The following is a 20435-nucleotide window of genomic DNA, read 5'->3' as shown; positions in this document are numbered from 1 at the left end:
TATACATAAACTGCAATACTCCCTTCCTCCCATAATCTCCCTGTGTGCAAATTAGCCCACTCTGTATACTGTTAATATTCTGCAAACAATTAATCCCAAATTCGCAGCGATTAATGACCTTAGTACTATTTACAGCTTCTATCACCTGCCTCCCTAGCAAATCCCATTTCCCTATTTTTGACCCTTTACTCTATCCTTTATCAATAAATGTTCTAAATGCCAAGCTCCTAATCCATTTAAGTGCAAACCATCTCTCTTAAAATACTAATTCCTTTTATCAAACTCATCCCAGACATTCATAAAATGAATATTCAGTTTCATTTCTTTGCAAAAGAAATGAAACTGAATATTTACACAATCTTGACACCATTCCATTTGCTATAATTGCTCTTCTGTTCAATTCATCACTATCAAATTGTGGTAGCACACTCATGATCTTTCCACTCTCACTCTTTGCATTCATTGCTATCATTAAATCCTTCAAATCCTATCTTACAGAAAATCTTTCGCTACCTAGATCATTCGTCCCTATAACTGCAATAATCTCACTCACTCTATCTTTCTGCAATTTCACAGCCCCAGTTATATCCTTAATCTTTAACCCTTGATAACACGCTTTAATTACTCTACCATCCTTCACACCCTTAATTATAGAATTTCCATACAGCACAACATCTTTTTTGCTTCTTAACTTGACATCGTTTACTCCCACTGATGCTTGTTTTTGTCTCTGATCTTCTCTTACATTCTTTATATCACTCAGCAATCTCTGTGTATCTATTTCTGCACTATTTATTCCATACCCATATTCACTTCTGTCATTCTTAATCCCCCCCCCATACTTTCTATTCCATAAAAAACATTAGAACATATTGGAATTCTGAAAGATAGACTATACAATTTGGTCTGATTAAAATTATAAAATATATTACAATCATTTAAAAATGTCCATTCCTTTGTTTCAGGAGAACTTGCACAACACAATCTACTCCACATGCTTCTATCAGATACATTGGGATATGGCTGTATAAAACATGTATGTTCCTTATGAGACTGATGGCACCTAACTGCGAAGTCTTGATGATCACTTAAACTTGGGATATTAGACAAACCAGATGTATCATCATATATTACACTAAAACTTCTGTGATTATACGAGTCAATTAATACAGGCAAAACATTTGATAGATTAGAAGATGTGAAATGGACTGTGCAATCTTTTGTTTCTACCTTGACATCAGATTCAAGAGGTGATACCATAGAAACACGAGATGATAAAGATGTTGAGTGATCTGGATTGACATCCCTAGCAACTACAGTACTGAACCAAAGAAAGATGAATGACAGTAAAAGTGAGAAGAATGATAGCGAAAGTTGGATGCATGTTAGTCCGAAAGTACGGAAACAAAGAAAGATATGTGAGAGTGAAAGTGAGAAGAATGACAGTGAAAGTTGGATGTATGTTGGACCGAAAGTACGGAAACAAAGAAGGATGAATGAGAGGGAAAGTGAGAAGAGAGGGTCGAGAGTTAGAAAGTTAGAAAGATTTAATGATAGAGTGAATGTGTCGCGAGGTTCAGAAGGTGAATTGGATTGGATGAAGCAAGAAATGAAATGGATGCGGAATGAAATTAAGAGAATGAAGGTCAAAACTATTAAAATAAATCATGATGGCATGAAAGAGTTAACAAAAGATGAGCGAGTGGCGTTGTATGGCGACTCCATTATTAAAGGTGTGCTAGAGGATAAAATGCACAAGGTATGTTTTCCAGGCGGTAAAATGAGTAGAGTGATTGAGGCATTGAACATGAGGCGGGAACGAGCAAAAGAGTTAATTGTATTAATTGGAACAAATGATTTGAGAGAGAACAAAGAGCATGTCAAAATGAATGTCAGGAGACTGCTTGGAAAGATAAAGGAGAATATTGTGACAGGAAGGGTGGTCAGTGTGTTGCCTAGGTATGATTGTGGTGAAATGAGGCGGAGAGCAAGGATTATGAATGATATTCTGGCTGAAATGTGTGAGGAGATGGGAGTACAGTTTGTTAATGTGTGGAATGAGTTTGAGGGACGAAGTGAGCTGTATGGGAGCGATGGACTGCAATTGAGTGGTTATGGTGTGAGTCGCTTGGAGAGACTGCTGCTGGAAGGTAGAGAAGTGAATAGAGAGAATGAATCAGATCAAGAGGGGAGTGATGTGGAAGAGCAGGAGAGTAAGACAGGAGAGATTGAAGGAGTGGAAATGAATGTGGAAGTGAGTGGTATGAGTATAGATAATGAGAGAATGGGTGTGCAAGAGGAGCAGGGAAACGGGGAGGCTCAGGGTGGACAGGGATACACAGCGTGAGAAAGGTGGATGCTCCAAGAGGAGGTGAGAGAATGTGTAGGCAGGAAAGTAATGGGATGATCAGGGATCAAAAGGAAACAGATGGAATTGCAAAGGGTTCTAAAATGAAGAAGCAGAAAGGGAAATGGCCCCAGTCCAGCATGGAGAGATCACATCGAGTGAGTGGTATCAGTGGAACTAGCTGTAGATCCAGAAATGAGTTGTTGTGTTTGTATACCAATGCTAGAAGTATAAGAAACAAGGCGGATGAAATGGTTGCACTAATTGCGTCTGTGCACCCAGAGATTGTCGGAATAAGTGAGACATGGTTAGATGAGGATGACATCCTGACAGGAATAGAGATGGAAAGGTATGATGTGTTTCGTGAGGATAGAAGGGGTAAAAAGGGAGGGGGAGTGCTATTGATGATAGAGAAAGAGTTATGTCCATACAAGGTAGAGATGCAAGGGGGAAATGGGGCCAGTGGTTTTGAGGCAGTATGGTGTGAGATAGAGGTGAATAGAATCAAATACTTGGTGGGATGTTGTTATAGACCTGGTAATGTGGATGGTGGTGATAGTGAAATGTATAGTCAAATAAGCCAAGCAAATAAGAAAAGGGTGATCATTATGGGTGATTTTAATTATGGCAATATAGACTGGAATGAAGAGATAGCAACTGGAAGTAAAGAAAATGAGTTTCTTGAGTTTTTGAGGGATAACTACCTCAGACAGTATGTAACAGAGGGCACAAGAGGATTAAGGGTCTTGGATTTGGTCATCTCATCGGAGGATGTAATTATCAATGAGGTATCAAATCATCCACCAATTGGTGAAAGTGACCATGAGGTGATTACTTGGGTGGTTGCCAGCAGTGCAAGGACCCCTGTGAAAAAAGGGTATATGTGGAACTACAAGGGGGGTGATTATGAAGAGCTCAGGAGACAGCTTGCAGGTGTAGCATGGAATGAGGAGTTAGCTGGAAAAGAGATCAATGCAGCTTGGGGGATTTTCAAAAAATATTTAGTGGATGCAATGTCTAAATGTATACCACGGGTGAGAAGGTTAAATAAGTTAGGTGTGAGATGGATGAATAAAGAGATTAAGCATGCAATACAGAGAAAAAGGGCATTGTGGAGGCAGCATAAGAGAAGTGGAAGTAACCAATTTCATGAGTTCTACAAAGACCAGGCAAGGAGAGTGACTTGGTTGGTGAGAGTAGCTAAAGAGAGGTATGAACAGCAGTTAGCTAATGAAGCTAAAAAGAATCCTAGGGAGTTCTTTCGATATGTAGCCAGCAAAAGAAAGAATGATTATGGAAGGATGACATTGATTGGAGGAAATGGTATAAAGACAGCTGTTGCAGAATGTGTGGTGGAGATACTTAATGAGCAGTTCATAAAGATCTTTCAATCTTGTGAATGTGACTTCATGGAGAGATTAAGAGCAGTTGATGATGGGGAGGAGAGACTGACTGTAAGTGAGCAAGAGGTGTTTGGGGAGTTGAGTAAACTAGATGTAAATAAGGCTGTGGGACTTGATAATATATCACCGCGTATTCTGAAGGAATGTGCCAGAGAGTTGACACCTGCCTTGACATATTTTTTTAATACGAGTCTTGCACTTGGTCAAGTCCCTAAAGAGTGGAAGGAGGGCAAGATTGTGCCACTTCATAAAGGAGGTGATCGAACTCAAGCATCAAACTATAGGCCTATCTGTGTGTCGGGTGTTGTGGTTAAGTTGTTGGAGAAGCTTGTGAGAACTAGAATCCAGAGTTGGGTTGACAACAATGGTATAATCTTTGATGGACAGCATGGATTTGCTAAAGGGAGGTCGTGTTTTAGTAATCTACTTACTTATTACAATAAAGTGACTGCTTCCTTTGACAGAGGAGAAGGATACACAGTAATATACTTGGATTTCGCAAAAGCTTTTGATAGAGTGCCTCATGATAAGTTGACAGTCAAACTAGAGCAGATGGGGTTGGATATTAGATTAGTGCATTGGATTGGAGACTGGCTATCTGATAGGTATCAACAAGTTGTGTATGGGGGTGCAATATCCAGGAAAAGGAAAGTCACTAGTGGAGTGCCTCAGGGATCTGTTTTAGGGCCATTACTATTTAACTTGTATATTAATGATATTGGCGAAGATTTGGATGGAGATATTCAGTTGTTTGCAGATGATGCAAAGTTGGGACGAACCATAAAGAGTAGTGAAGATGTTGTGGCCTTGCAAGAAGACTTGAATAAATTGATTGATTGGGCAAGCAAATGGGGATGTGAGTTCAATGTTGCAAAATGTAAGGTTTTAAAATTTGGAAAACAAAGATGGGATGCAGAATTTATGCTTGGTAAGAATATATTGTTGGAAGTAGAGGAAAGAAGAGATCTGGGAGTGATAGTGGATAAGGATCTAAAATTTAGGGGTCACATCGCCAAAATTGTGAAGACAACACAAAGACTTCTGGGAATGATGAGGAGGACATTGATGTGTAGAAGTAGGGAGATTCTTGTTCCATTGTATAAGGCTTTGATTAGGCCACACATGGACTATTGTGCCCAGATTTGGTCACCTGGTTTTCAGAAGGATGAAGAGATGTTGGAAAGGGTCCAAAGGCGACTGACTAAGGTAGTTTCTGACCTCTGGAATGTCGAGTATGAGGAAAGATTGAAAAGATGTAATTTGCAGAGACTAGTGGAGAGAAGGAAGAGGGGAGATATGATAGAGACCTACAAGTTGGTAAGGGGTTGCTATAGGATCAATGGTGGAGAAGTTCTACAGCGAATAGTGGGAGATCAGGGGAGAACCAGAGGTCATCCCTGGAAACTGTATAAAGAGGGTGTGAGTAGGGGAGTGAGAGGCAGGTTTTTTTCGTGCAGAGTTGTGAATGATTGGAATGCCTTGCCTGAGAGTGTGGTGTCTGCAAGGAGTTTGAATGTGTTTAAGACCCGGTATGATAAGATGTGTGTGAGATAAAAGGACCTCCTAGATGAGTCTTTGACTCCATGAGGTCTTGTTTAATAATAATAATAATAATAATAATAATAAAAAAATGGTTGACTCAGATGACATAACAAAACTAGAAAATAAAGGACTGATGTCATCACTACCCAAGATTGTGACTGGCAGGTGAGAATTAACTGTAGCATCAGAAACTGACAATATACTGTTATGCACACATTCACCTGAATTGATGAAAGGATTGTTGTCATCACTACCCAAGATTGTGACTGGTAGGTGATAATTAACTGTAGCATCAGATACTGAATGAGACAATACACTTGTATGTACACATTCACCTGACAGTTGGCCTTCATCAACCAGGTGAACAATGATCAGTTTCCCTGCTTCGTGATGATCATAACCTAAAGCTCCCTGCTGTATGCCTTCCACAGAATCATAGTACTTATTAGCAACTTCCAAAAAATCTTTCATTTTTAGGAACTACACAGATTTTAATAATGATGGAAGCATATCCCATGAAATATTAATTTCACCATGGTACATATATTGGATCATCAACCTTAAGTTGTTGAACTTCATGTCATTTAATGTCACAACAGGATGGCTACTTGGATTCTCTAAAAATAAGCTGCTTGCAGATAGTACTATTTTGTGAGTCTTAAGGGTCATTCCTTCACACAATAATGTTACATCCACCAAACTTTCATTAGCAAGTAATTTATTAAAAGCAATTCAATTTAATTGAAAGCATTTATTATAGTCCTGTTTATTTATATGCGATTACCAAAAGTGAATTCTTATTTGTAAAATGGTAGTAACAGTAACTATAATATTTTATTTAATAAAATCACTTTGTTAGGTTAAGGTATGAGTTTTTCGCTTAATATATTTCAAAAAAAATATGTTTTTTTCTTTTTTTTTTTTTTTGAAAAAATAAAAAAGTAAACAAGAAGAACAAGGGGCTCACAAATTTGAGAAAAATTTAACAAAGGGCTTGGGCGAGCCCCCACGAGCCCCTTTATAGCTCACCACTGGATGTGTTTCAATACTGCTACACCAATATCAGGTGAAATATTTGAAACTGTAATTCTTAGATTTCTGCTTTGAAATGAAACTTATATGAATAGCAATTCATTAAGTGCAGGAAGCAAAATTTGTGAACCTGTGTGATTTTTTTCAGTAAAATATAAAAAATAACAAAAAAGAAATAATAAATAATAAAAATTAAATACGTTTCTTTTAAGATAAAAAAATCTACTTAGTCTTAAAACATTTTAAATTTGTTTTCATTATTTGATGGACCACCTGAACAAAACCTATGGGACCCTAAGGGGGCTACAGCCCACAGTTTGGGAAGAGTTGATGTGGAAGACCAATGAGAAAGAGAATTTAACTTTGTCAACTGTGTATGTACTAAATAACACCATACTTTCAAAGTCATTTGAATAATTATTAGTGCTTAATGCCTACAGCAAAATTATATTACAGATTTCATTTATTATTGGTGTAATTAATTATTAATTACTGGCAAGTGGATAATGTTTCTACTCTCTCAAACCACAGGCCATAGGTTCAAATACCATTGTAGCAAAAATGCGTGTAAAGTGGTAGATGAATTTTATCCCCAATATAAGACTACCAACAACACTCTGCTTATTGAAAGTCTGATGACTTGGAAAAAGAAATTCTGTGTTTGGTCTCTAGAGCAGGATCCCAGATTATCAAACCCTGAGCCCCAGTGGTACTGAGGTACTATATATTTGCCCATTCATAAATAGAATTCACACAAATATCATATAACTAACTAATCAACTTACCCTTACTGTATGTGTCCTTCCACCAACCCTTTCACGAGCTTCCAAAACAATCGCGTCCACACCTTTTTCCGTGAGTAATTTTGCTGCTGATAGTCCTATAGCACAGAATTATTACAATTATAATTAAAATGATTATAAAAACTAACCAGTGATTTGGCATAATGACATGTATCAACTGGAATGATCCAATAAATTAATAAATAAATAAATGGAATAATCATGTATACACACACACACACACACACAGTCAGTCCTCAACTTATGACAAGGTTTTGTTCTGATGATCCCATTGTAAGACAAAAATCACTATATGAATAATAAGGATATGTTAAAAAATAACATACCTGAATGATAAAATGTTTTTTTAACTAATTTTACATTCTAGTTATAGTGAAATAATACAATGTACAAATTATACATAAAAGTACTGTATGTCCTGTAATTTTAATAGTACCGTCCTGTAATAAATAATGAAATATGAATATACAGTGCTTCTGTGCACTCACCAGTAAAATAATCAGGTAGAAACATATGGAACAAGAGTAAGTCTTCAAAGCTGCTGCTTTATTAATTAGACCATTCATCAGAGGAGGAGGCAAACGGAGAACCAAGTCATTCAACAAAAAATTCTTCAAATTTAAGAATTCAGCAATGCATTATGAGGGATGGTTCACCAGATGCATAACTTATGGGAGATCTAGGCTCATCATCTCGGGGTAAGATGAAAGCAGGAGTGGGCTTCTGTAAAAATTTATACATTGCATTCAATTTGGTCTGTCTTATAAAGTTTATCTTTTCTTTAATGCATACATTTTTCTTTAGCAAGCAATTGCAGCATGAATCATTCTGTCTACTTTGTTAAATCTCTCCATATTGGTATCCATCTGCTCAAAAAAAAAAAAAAACCTTATGAACTGAGGCAAATGCTTTGGCCCATTTTTTCACTGTAAACTTTTCTGGTGTGGGAAGGGATAGGATTCATCTTCTTGTTCTTCTGCCTTTCTCTTTTCTTCTTCTGAAACTTTCTGTGCTATTACTATCTGTGAGCTCTTCTTCCACAGTTTCCACCAACTTCTCTACATTTTCAACCTCCAACTCCAATTTTTTAGCTAACAGTACTATCTTGTCACAAGTCTCTTGTGAGGTGTCATTGTCAAATCCTATAAATGAATGAATAAACATATATTTTCAGTTTCTTCCAAACACCATTCATATGCTCTGCTGTCCCTCTCACTCCATGCTGCATCTACATTCCTTGTACCATTAAAGATATTATATTCCTTCAAAATGTTTCTGATTTCAGTATCAGCAATAGCCAGAGCAAAAGTATTTCATATATAATAAATTTAGTTTAATCCATTATCCAAGTGTAAGTAAACAAAGTTTGCACCTGAAAATATCTTCAGGACTGAGGTAAGGTGGTACATCCCCTGGCAACTTGGAGCAAAGATTGACAAAGCTCTTATCACTCCTTGTCTCAGTATCTTCCATAATGCAAAGCACATCTCCTTGTGGCTTTGCTGCGAGTTGCCTAGTGTTGTTGTTTCAGGTGCAAACTTTGTTTGCTTACACTTGGATAAAGGATTAAACTAAATTTATTATAGTCTAACCAAGTGAAAAATTAACTTCCAACATCTTTTTCTAAATCCAGAGTAATTGAATAATAAGGTGGTACACCTGTTGGCAACTAGTATAGGTAAATATGACCTCTCCTATTGCTTCTGCCTTAGTATCTCCACGTTTGGGTCTGCCTCCCATGCTGGATATAGATAGATATGAGAGGCTCTGCTTGGGGTAGGTTTTTGCCTGTCTCTGAGTAGAGCCATCGCTGAAATTATGGCTCTGTCTGGTGGTGGGGTGAGCCTGCCACTGGGTAGAGCCAACGCTGAGAAGTTCTTCTTGGTGACGGGGGTGAGCCTGTCACTGAGTGGAACAAAGCTGAGTTGGGCGATCTTTCGGGATCATCTAATTTTTAGAGAGGTCTTTACTTAAATACACCTCAAAAAGGGTTGAAACTGGTGCAGCTCTGGCTCTGATTTGAGGGGCTCTGCTTGGGGGTAGGTTTTTGCCTGTCTCTGAGTGGGGCCACTGCTGAGATTATAGCTCTGCTTGGGGGTAGGTTTTTGCCTGTCTCTGAGTGGTGCCACCGCTGAGATTAGAGCTCTGCTTGGTGGTGGTGGGGTGAGCCTGCCACTGGATAGAGACAATGCTGAGAAGTTCTTCTCGGTGATGGGGTGAGCCTATCACTGAGTGGAACAATGCTGGGCGATCTTTTGGGATTGTCTTATTTTTAGAGCCCGCTTCACCTATACAAAGGTCGAAACTGGTCTGGGTAGTAGCCCTTCCCTTAATGAATAGCAGTATACATGTCATTATGGGAGATACTGAGACAAGGAGTGATGAGGGGATGTACCGCCTTACCTCAGTCCTGAAGATATTTTCAGGCACAAACTTTCTTTGCTTACACTTGGATAAAGGATTAAACTAAATTTATTATAGTCTAATTAAGTGCAAAATAAACTTCCAACATATTTCATATATAATATGTCTTGAAGGCAGCAATAAGGCTCTGATCTATGGGTTGCAGGAGTGAGCTGGTATTCAGTGGAAATAACACTACCTTGACATCAGAATGCATGTCATCCAGGTGAAGCAGATACCCTGAAACATTTTCCAAAGTAAATAACATTTTAAAAGTAGTGCCTTTCTGATGACAATTATCTTTAGCTTGTGAGATAAAAGAGTTGAGGAACCAATCCTCAAACAAAACCATGGTCATCCACACTTTTTTAGGCCCTTGGATTTTTTTTTTTCTTTTCTGAATGATAGATCATAAATAGTGTATGCTTGAAACCAGCTGCATTTCCTCCCAAAAGCAGTATTACTATGTCCTTTAGTGCTTTGAATACTGACATGCTCTTTGCTTTTTCATGGTGTTCAGGCATCCATTTCCAAAACAAGCTTGTTTCATCAACATTAAAGATTTCTTCTGGAAAATAATTTCATTTCAGAATGAGACAATCCAGCTCCTCCTCAAAGGGCTTTGCAGCATCCACAATGGCACTTGCTGCATCCCCAATAGCCTTCACACTGTCCAGATTATACCTGTTCTTGAACTTCTGAAGCCAGCCATGGCTTGCTATACGGTCATATTCCTCTCCTGAACACACTCCAATGGATTAAAAAAAAAAAAGCTTCATGTCTTAGTATGAACTGTTAAACGGCTTAAAGAAATGCATTTCTAATCTTTTTCCATGTAGGGCATTGTCTTTTTTTTTTTTTTTTTTTTCAGAAACCGGGTCTTTATTTTTCAAAATATTCGATATCGCTTAGTGAGAAAGGCCTAAATGATGTTGATGTGCTACAGCAAACAATTGTTTTTCCATTCTCATGCTGCTCTATTATTTTTGCTTTCATTACTAAATCAATTGTCCTTTTTTTTTTTTTTCTCCCAAGCCACCAGAAGACTTTTTTTCCCTTGCTGGCCATTTTCACAAAGAAATACAGTATTACTAAGAAAAACACAAACAAAAATATGCACTATTATAACAGATGGAGCCGATCGTCATTTCATGACCAAACGTCAGGAGTCGAAAAGTAATAAAAATTAAGACAGCTGTCAGGCTAGTGAAACCTTATAATGAACCAATAAGAGGAGAATATACAGATGCTCACAGCGTTCGTCGTCACCTATACGGTTCGGCTAGGGCAACTCGTAATAGGTTTTATTTTTTTTAAATTTCCCATAACATTTTTATTTAATCTGGAATATTCTTCATATTAGAAAGAATAATTTTGGAATACAGTACCTTATTAGAATAATTTTGCAGAAAAGTTCTCATAAATGCATCAAAATTCGCTATGTATTGCTGTAAAATATGACATTCTGATGTATTCCCGCTAGCTCTCTGGTCAGTTTTGCAACGAAACTTTTATAGATTCTGTATTCAGTTTGAAATGATGTTGGATTTAATATCCACTCAATTTAGAAAAATTAAGACATTTGTGACGAGCAGGGACAAATTGTCTTGTTGTGTCATGCCCACTTGTAATAAAGTATAAGAGAGCACGACACAAATCGTGGCGCTTCTATGAAAACTCAATCTATGTAGACGGGGGGGGGGGATTATTATTATTATTATTACTTGACACTTCCAGGGAGTCCAATGACCACTCAGCAAAAATATTTCGTACCAACTTATGCAAGAAAAAGGTACTAAATCTGAAAAAAAAAAATACTAGATTTTTATTTGCATTCGTTTCACTCTGTTTTGGGCATTTTAGGATACACTACCTTATTATCATAGATGAACTCAATGTAAAACCGCTAAATTAATACATGTCCAACAAAAATGAAAAGAAAAAAAGCCAAAACTCATCTCACTGTAGTCATCTATGAGTTGAAGAGCTGTAGTTGTCATTCATCATAAAAGTCCCAGTTGTAACTCTAGCACTTAATATGTATATTAATTTAATATATAATTTATAGTGTTTAAAATAATGTAACATTAAATTTTCAGTTATTTAATATGCTATTTACATATATACATATACAGGGGTGCCCATTCACAAGAAAAACACTGGAAGTATTTATTCATTATTTTTAGCAGATTTTATTAAATTAGGTAACTCTTCAGAAATAGTAAAATCTGTAACTGATGAATGTTCCAATTTTTCTTTTGTCAAAAGGAGTCCATTCATCAAGGGAGTTTGTAGTTGATTTCTTATTTTGTTTTTATTTATTATCACTGCTGAAAATATTCTTTCAGTTGCTGCTGATGAATGAGGGAAGCACAGTACAGCTTTAACTAATGTTGCTAAATTAGGAAACATTTGTACTCTTACAGCATTTTTCATTTCAAAAACTTTATTCCAAAAAAACCTTTTTCAAATGCTTCTACAGTCTTCAATAGTTACCATTCTCTATCAAGCTCTTCGTAACGCCCCTAGATATACATTTCTATGTCTAAAAACTGACCATTATCGGCTGGATGTATCTTTTCAATGGGGTCCAAATTACGCTGTGCATAAATAAAAGGTGGTTACTCATATTAAAGTATTTAATTTTTCTACTTGTTTTTTTCATTACTGTAGTGATCTTATAACGCTCGAGGAGTGTTTGAATATCAAAGAATATATTTTCATTAGCTAATACCAGTAGGATTGCGTGAGTATGGGTTCGGGGGGGGGTGGAGGAAGAGAAGGTTAGCGAACAGTGAGAGGGGGCGGAAGAGAAATCATGCTTGTGTCACTGAATGTGACATTTGAGAAGGTGGGAGAAGAGAAAAATATCAAACTCATGTCTAACTCTCATATTGTAGTTATTATTCGGAAGGAATAAAGTACTAGATGTGGCACCATGCCAATGACTCATCAAGCGAAGACGCCTACTCTGCAACTCTGTCCCCACCAACCGCAACTACACCAACGCCATCTACCACCCACCAGATCTGTTTCAGAACATATTAGAAACCAATAATTAAAGGATTTTTATATTTGATTGATATACAATTAAACTATATTTAAGTTAACCAATAATAATCAGCCCCTGTTAAATCGGTAACTTAGTGCTGGAATGAAAATGACCAACTATAGTGATAAATATCCCCCCCCCCCACCCTCCTTGTTCCGAAGAATACCAATGCACAGAAGCAAACAAAACAAGGTAATATTTTGTTGCAAAACTAAATACAGACATGGACAACGTGCTGTATGTATTCAGCGATGAAGAGAGTAATTAGTAAGTGGCATGGAAATGACTTTGTATAGTGAAAGAAATTCTTTCCACAGATGACATACTTAAGGTGACCAGACTGACCGATTTTTAGGCCTGTATCCCGCTTTTCTTAGAAAAGCTGGCGGGGCCGCTGGAAACCAAAATTTCCCGCTTTAAAGCACACTCAGATACATTATAACGTTTGGCGATAATCACATGATCACCAACGTAGATGCGCATGTGCTTATGATGATGCACGTCCATAGCTATATAGATTTGCAAAACACTATTCGCACACGTAGGTCAGTAATATATTAGCGCAGTTGATAAGTCGTAAACAAAAGTTGTTTACAATTTAAAGGTAAATCTTTTATCTAAAGAAAATAGTTTTTTACCTCCTGTGCGACAACTGATCACGCTTGAAAGTATCACTGACAAAGAAACTTTCGGAAATATAGCGTGGACTTTTACGTCACTTGTACACAATATTTAGATATTTGGACCTATCATTTTCAAGAATGCAATAATCTAGAATGGGCTTTTCTGTTAATTATTATTTTTTTTATTATTTGACACTTCCAGAGAGTCCAGGGACTCATCGAGGGAGGGCACCTGCTCTACAACTCCGTCTCCACCATTCAATCACCAACTGACCGCAACTACACCAACGCCATCTATCGCCGACCACCACTGGTATTTCCACAGACAATCACAAACATCCATGCCCACGGCAAGATTCGAACCAGCAGCCTTTTGGCTGGAGAGCGGATACGCTATCCACTCGGCCAAAAGTGGTGTTATGTTGAGAAATCAATAGATTTCATTGTGTAGAAAGATTTTGCGGAGTCTAAGTCAAAATTAGACATAGAAGTTTTTGATGAATTTATTTGTGCCCAAAATTTTGCCAGTGAACAGAAATTGTTAGAATGGAATAAAGATGTTCTCGAATGATGAATGGTGAGATCAGATATTCTGCCATTTTAAAAACAAGGACATACAACATTCTGTATGGGGTATAAATGCTCCTGATGAGAGAATTTTCTCCCAGACGAATAAATTGCAGAAAGTACAAAACACACAACTATCAGTGTCGACTCTGAAAGCAATGCCTATTTATCAACTCTAATTTCCATTTGGAAATTATTCGGAATGAAAGATAGGAGTGTGGGGAATTATTAGTTCAACTTGTCAAAGATTATAGGCATTAGTTAAACCTTGGTCGACGAAAGATGATGTTATCATAGAAATAGAATGCAAGGGAATATAGAATTTTCAGAGGGAACAGAATGGGAGGAGAGCTTTGCTAATGCTTTGCTAATGATAGCAGAAGTATTGAATCCAGTGGCGTTACTATAGCTATAGCTGAGTTTTCTGCCCCTCTCAATACACACCAAAAATACTACAAAAAGTCAAAACGATGTATAGGGTAAGGTTCAAAGTGCAGCCCAGGACGGACTACCCCCTCCCCCCCCCTTGTTACGCCACTGATTGAATCCAAAAAGAGTAGAAATATCTAATGAGGACAGAGGGCAGTTAATTTCTTCCTCCTGCTTCCACCGTGGAGATTTTATCAATCCATTTCTATATCCACCTGCATATCATCATTAGTCAGCCAAGTTTCCTTAAGCCAATTATGATTAGATATAGCGACTTTATGACACATACTCAGCACCCTTAGTCTGGTGCTCCTAATACCAGTTATGCAAACATAGCGGATTTATTTAGAAGTATAACATCGTCCACATAAAGCAAAGAGCTGAACTTAACATCTAAATTTTTGATATCATGTTTAATACCACTTTCCTTCATAATGTGATCTATATATAGATAATGAATAACAGAGGGGACAATGTACATCTTTGTCTAACACCTGATTTAACATTAAAACATCTTCCATGTACTTCCTTCAATTCTAACTGCTGACTTACAACTCAAATAAAGACTAAGTATTGCTTGATATAATGCCTCATTGACACCATATAACTGTAACATATTGAATAGCTTCTCTCTTGGCACCCTGTCATATGCCTTTTCCAAATCGACAAAACTTAAATACAGATCTTTGTTATATTCCCATGCTTTCTCGACTATTTGTCGTAAAGTGAAGATCTGATCCTGACAGCCTCTATTTGGCCTGAATCCAGCTTGTTCTTCACCAATCTTCTCTTCCACAATCCTTCTCATCTGTTTCTCAAGTATACTTGCATATATCTTGCCAGGAACACTCAGTAGGGAAATACCTCTGTAATTCTCATATTCAGTTTTATTTCCCTTTTTATATATGGGTACTATGAGAGCTATACTCCAATCATCGGGAATTCGTTCCTCGGTCCAGGCTCTCTGAACTATGCAGTGCAGCCACTGTAAGACTTTTATACCATCATACTTCAGCATTTCTGGTCGAATATCATCTACTCCTGCTGCCTTTCCACATTTCAAGCCTTTGATGGCTTTTTCTACTTCAAGAATGGATATGTATTCCTGACTGCATGCCTGGTCAGTGTTTTTTACCACTGTGCTGTCGTCACTGCTTGTTTCATTTAGCAGTTTTTCAAAGTAATTACTCCATACTTCAAGGATATTTTTTTCTCCCGTTTTCATGTCGGCTTTATCATCTTTAACTCCTTTTATAGCACTCTTTCCTCCATTTCTAAACTTCTTCAACAACCTCCAGAACATTTTGCCACCTTCTTGATATTTATTTTCTATGTTCTGGCCAAAGTCCTCCCATGACGTTTGTTTAGCTAGTTTTGCACAATGTTTAGCTTTCTTACATCTAAGAGCACAAGCTGACTTATTTGCCAGGAACATTTGATGTGCTTTCTTCTTTTCCTTTACTGCATCTTTAACTTCCTTTGTCCACCATGGAGTTCTGATTTTTCTATCCTAGCAGACAACCTCACCACATGCCTCTGAGGATGAATCAATCAGGGTTTTCTCCTAGGTTTGCCACCGAATCTCCAAGGTTTGGTTGCTGTTCTCAAACGCTTTCATTTTTTCTTCAATAATCTTTGTGTATTTTAGTCTACAGTTCACATCTGAGAGCTGCTCAACTTTTATTCACTTTGTGTTTTCAGATTTGTTTCAGTAGTTGACTTTTCGTTGTTCGCCCTGGTTCCCTGGCGAAAACAACGGAGGCCTTGTTAAACCGGGGGACGCCCCAGCCGGCATGAAATTTTGTCATGTTGTACCATCATTTTGCATTTTGGTTTAAGCCAATAAGAATACAATTTGGTCGGATAAATCCCATTCTCGTTCGTTCAGTATCGAGGTAGATATCCAACAGGGTGCACCACGAGAAGGTGAGGATTCGACATTAGGTCAGAAGCCCTGGTCGGTTCTTCGCATTCCTTTAAAGGCTGTGTGGAGGTCTCCTCTCAGTTAAAAAGCTTTGACCTTTAAGCACCCATTAAGCTATCGCAATAATAATAATTGCAAAATGTTAACCACTGCAATACATTAGCACCATGGGCAGACTTACATTTTTTTCTATTTTTATTTATTATTATTTTTTTGTACATAATTCGGAAACCATTTAAAGCCACTTCAGGCCTCCTTATTGGAGGCCTGATGATCATTTTAGGTGATGAAATTCATCTCCTCCTAAAGACAATCACAAACAATCATTCTCACGGCATAATTCGAACCTGGTGATTGGGAAGTCAATATGCTAGTCACTAGGTAAACAAGGTCGGGTCAGGTTGCATGAGAATTTTTTTTAAAAAATAATAAAAAAGTGAGTATATCTTAATTCATTCTTATGTAGTCCTAAGAAGTGAACTAGTACGTTGGCGATTAGAATCGAATCTAATAAGTCTCTCTCTCTCTCTCTCTCTCTATCTATCTATCATTTTTTTTTTTTTTTGAAGTCTAGCATTATGGAATTAGAAACGTTGCCACATACTTGAATTATATAAATATGTTTCATCTTTAGTAATCCTAATTAATCTCATCTCAGAATGAGGTTGTTATCAACATTCTGAAATCAGTAAAGCATGATAACTTACATTAGTTTTTAGGATAGGAAATTTTAAACAATTTATGTTACTCATTTGTTAATGACCAATGATTTGTCTTCTTTCGTGGAATAAAATGTCTGAAATAGATTAGTATTTCAGGATATTATGACAGGATACCACATGGGATTCTAATCAGTAAACTGCAGCATATGGGAATGGATATAGGGTTGGTGAGATGGATAGGAGAGTGGTTGACAGAGAGATATCAGAGAGTAGTTTATTCAGGAGTAGAGTCCAAAAGACGGCCTGTGACTAGTGGTGTGCCGCAGGGTTCTGTTCTTGGACCACTACTATTTAATTTGTTCATTAACGACATAGGGAAGGATCTAAGAGGAACAGTTCATTGGTTTGCTGATGATGCAAAGTTGGGTAGAGTAATAATGAATGCACATGATGTCAAAATTTTGCAGGATGATTTTGATAGATTGGGGGATTGGGCTAAGGAGAATGGATGTCAATTTAATGTGGCAAAGTGTAAGGTTATGCCTTTTGGGGTGAAAATTGTTGGTTATGCATTTTGGGCAGCAGTATACCACATTGGTGGAACTGTACTCCAGGAGATTGACGAAGCCAGGGATTTGGGGCTTTTGGTGGATAGGGAGTTGAAGTTTAGGGGTGCATTGCAAAAGTGGATAAATCAGCTCATCAAATCACTTGGTTACAGAAGAATACTCTGACAAGCAGAGACAAGCAAGTCATTCTTCCTCTATATCGAGCCTTGATAAGACCCCATCTTGACTACTGTGCCCAGATCTGGGCCAGGGTTTCTTCTTGATGGGGAGGAAGTAGAGAGGATCCAGAGGCGAGTGACCAAGATGATAGCAGGGCTATGGAATGAACCTTATGAGAACAGGCTGAAGATTTGTGGGTTGCAGACATTGGTTGATAGGCGGAAGAGGGTGATATGATTGAGACATTCAAATTACTGAAGGATTTCTATAAGATTAATTAGAGGATATTTTTCAGAACAGGTCTGATGGTGGGAGGACTAGGGGCCATCCATGGAAACTGGGCAAGAGTGTGGTTAGCAAAGTGTTAGAACTAGGTTTTTTGAATGGAAAGTGATGAATGAGTGGAATAAGTTGTCAGAGTCTATTGTGGGTGCCATGACTGTGAGTGGGTTCAAGGCAAGGTATGATAGATACTGTGTGGAAGCGGAATAGTTGTTGATATGATGTTTAGGGCCTCCCTCGATGAGTTTAAGGACTCCTTGAGTTGCCCATAATAATAATAATTTTAAATCTCGCAATGCAATCAACTTTTTTTTTCTTTTGTAATATACGTTCCAAGCGTATGCAATTGTGGAGCTTTGTGTTACTCCAATAGAGTACACCTTCACAGGGAGGTGACGGATTTCCTCCGTAAAACAGACAACAAGCTGTAAAATGAAGCAAGATAAATATACTCGCGTCATAGCCTTAGTATAATCACCAACAGCAGCAGTCTTTCCTCTGTTCTGCTCCAAATATAACGAAACGATTTGGACTTGATATATTGCAGAACTCTTTAACTGTCTCGAAAATATTAGCATATAATTAAAGTATCGAGAAGGTGTTAAAAATTCCTTTTTCTTGTACCCTAGATATGATGATAATGAAAAGAATTGTACGAACATAAAAAAATCTGAAATCCTTAACCAAACATTGATTTAATGCTAGTCAGTATTTGCATGTCCATGATACCATGTATTGTAGGCTGGGAAACCGCTTGTTTAAAATCACCATCAAAAACATAACCTATTACAATATTATAGTAATATTGTATAATGTGGGCAGTCAAAATTACGGAGAAGAATCGTTTCCCGGTCCAATGTGCTTTGCACTCCTCGCTGTATCCAATCCAATCAAAACCTCAAAAGTAAATTTTACATTTATCGCCTTTCAACCTCAAACTTATGAACCAATGCTATTTCAACTATACTATCTCATCTCGTGTGGTCATTTCTATCGCAGGGTATGCCACTGAGTCAACAGCAAGTGCACGTGTCTCTCGGTGAGTGAACCACTTTAGCTGAACTGTCTTGTCTACACTATAATATCAAAGCAACATGCAAAATGGCGTATATTAATATTAGTTTTGACCCTGAAAATAGGGATTTTTAATTTAATGAAACTAAGATATGAAGAATATATATTGTAACTATATTAGGTATTATTTTACATTGAATGTAATGTTCATTTTAATATCAACTGCTATGAATGAAAGAAAATAAGAAATATAAGTACTATCAGCATATCGATTGCTTCAATTTATCTTGTACTTCATTCTAATTAACCAAACGAATTTCTTCAGTAACCTTAAGTTACTTATTAACGTATCACTTATGAATTTTTTCTTTTATGTTTTCAAATCCGATTATGCGATTTATTCTTATTTTTGATTTGTTAATTATTTACGAAACAGTAACCCCACATTATATACGATATTTCACATTTCTTTTCCAAATTGAATAAATATTTGAAACGCTAATTCACTGTATGGCAAATATTACATTTTATTTTGAATTATTTACAATTTATATAATCTATATAGATACTTAAATAAGTAAATATCCTAATCCATTTTTTAAAAAATTCAATTTTATGTTTCCTCTTTGTTGGTTACGTGTTTGCAACCTTTCACCTATAAGCAGGCGTGTACAAAAGTAACCGTTTCTCTACAAATGGAAATTAAGTTGAAATATTAAATGAAGGGAAAAAAATCTAATTGTTATTATATATTTACTTTCGTATACGTTAAAAAAATAGTTTCACTAATATAATTGTATATAAAATACTTTTCCAATGTTATACATACCACTTAGACCACCTCCAATGATTATAACTTGTGTTTTTTGCTTCTCCATTATTAAGAATCGAACTTTCTACAGATCTTTCTTGATCGTGTAGGGGAATATTTAAAGGGCCTTTCAGAAAGGGACTGTTTGGGTGGAGTTGATTATCTTGTAACCGATTATCTGTTCTATCGATGAGGACTTTGACCGCATTTCGGCAGCGACCATTAAGATAACCCTCTAAGTTTATCTGTGAAGGTTAAATGTAAATGACTCGCAATTGGCAAGGGCGTTACGATTATTCACAGACAAATATATCAAATTTCGTTATAATATCTTGATTATGTAAGTGCTATCTCAAAACCTTCGCAAACAGAGCGCGTGCCAATTAACTTTCTATCTGCACCAATATTGGGATTTCAAATCTAGAAAAATGCATTATAACAATATTATTCTATTCCAATATATCTTCTGCTGCTCGGTGTTAAGCCTATTTGCTAGTACCATTTTTGCATTTTTTTTTTTTTTTGAAATACAATATATGCGAATGACAAATACGACCAACGAAATAATTACGCAATCATTTATATTTTTTATTTATATTTATTATATTTATTTATATTATTTATATTTATAATTACGTATAAATATTCACTAAAATAACAACATCTAAAATATATTTTTTTATTTTGAGGATCACTTTCGAAAGCACCTTTAGTTATTAAAATGAATACTTTGAGTGAAATATAATTTAGCAGAATTGCTCCGAATCAAGAATTCTGAGGAAGAGCAAAACGACAGACGACTAGAACTTTTCT

At 36.8% G+C, this 20435-nt stretch overlaps 1 protein-coding gene across 2 annotated transcripts in view; it reads right to left on the bottom strand.

Moving 5' to 3' along the window:
* The window catches only part of LOC150100800 (amine oxidase [flavin-containing]-like), a 132788-nt gene extending 113068 nt beyond the window's left edge, over positions 1-19720 (bottom strand). Inside the window, exons 1-2 of one of the 2 annotated variants that reach the window (XM_090401527.1) lie at positions 19641-19720; positions 7110-7204 (exon numbers count right to left, since the gene is read on the bottom strand). In XM_090401527.1, coding sequence (XP_090257653.1) covers positions 7110-7204; positions 19641-19689 — 144 coding nt within the window. In that variant the 5' untranslated portion in view covers positions 19690-19720. The remainder of the gene's footprint in view (positions 1-7109; positions 7205-19640) is intronic. The other variant, XM_090401528.1, reaches the window with a different exon arrangement.
* Between the last annotated feature and the right edge of the window lie 715 nt (positions 19721-20435).

Source organism: Typopeltis vanoorti, chromosome 12 (assembly GCF_054136105.1).
Source record: "Typopeltis vanoorti isolate ZY-2024b chromosome 12, IOZ_Tvanoo_1.0, whole genome shotgun sequence".
NCBI lineage: Eukaryota > Metazoa > Arthropoda > Arachnida > Uropygi > Thelyphonidae > Typopeltis > Typopeltis vanoorti.
Note: the sequence above shows the minus strand (reverse complement) of the source record. Positions and strands in the feature narration are given on the sequence as shown.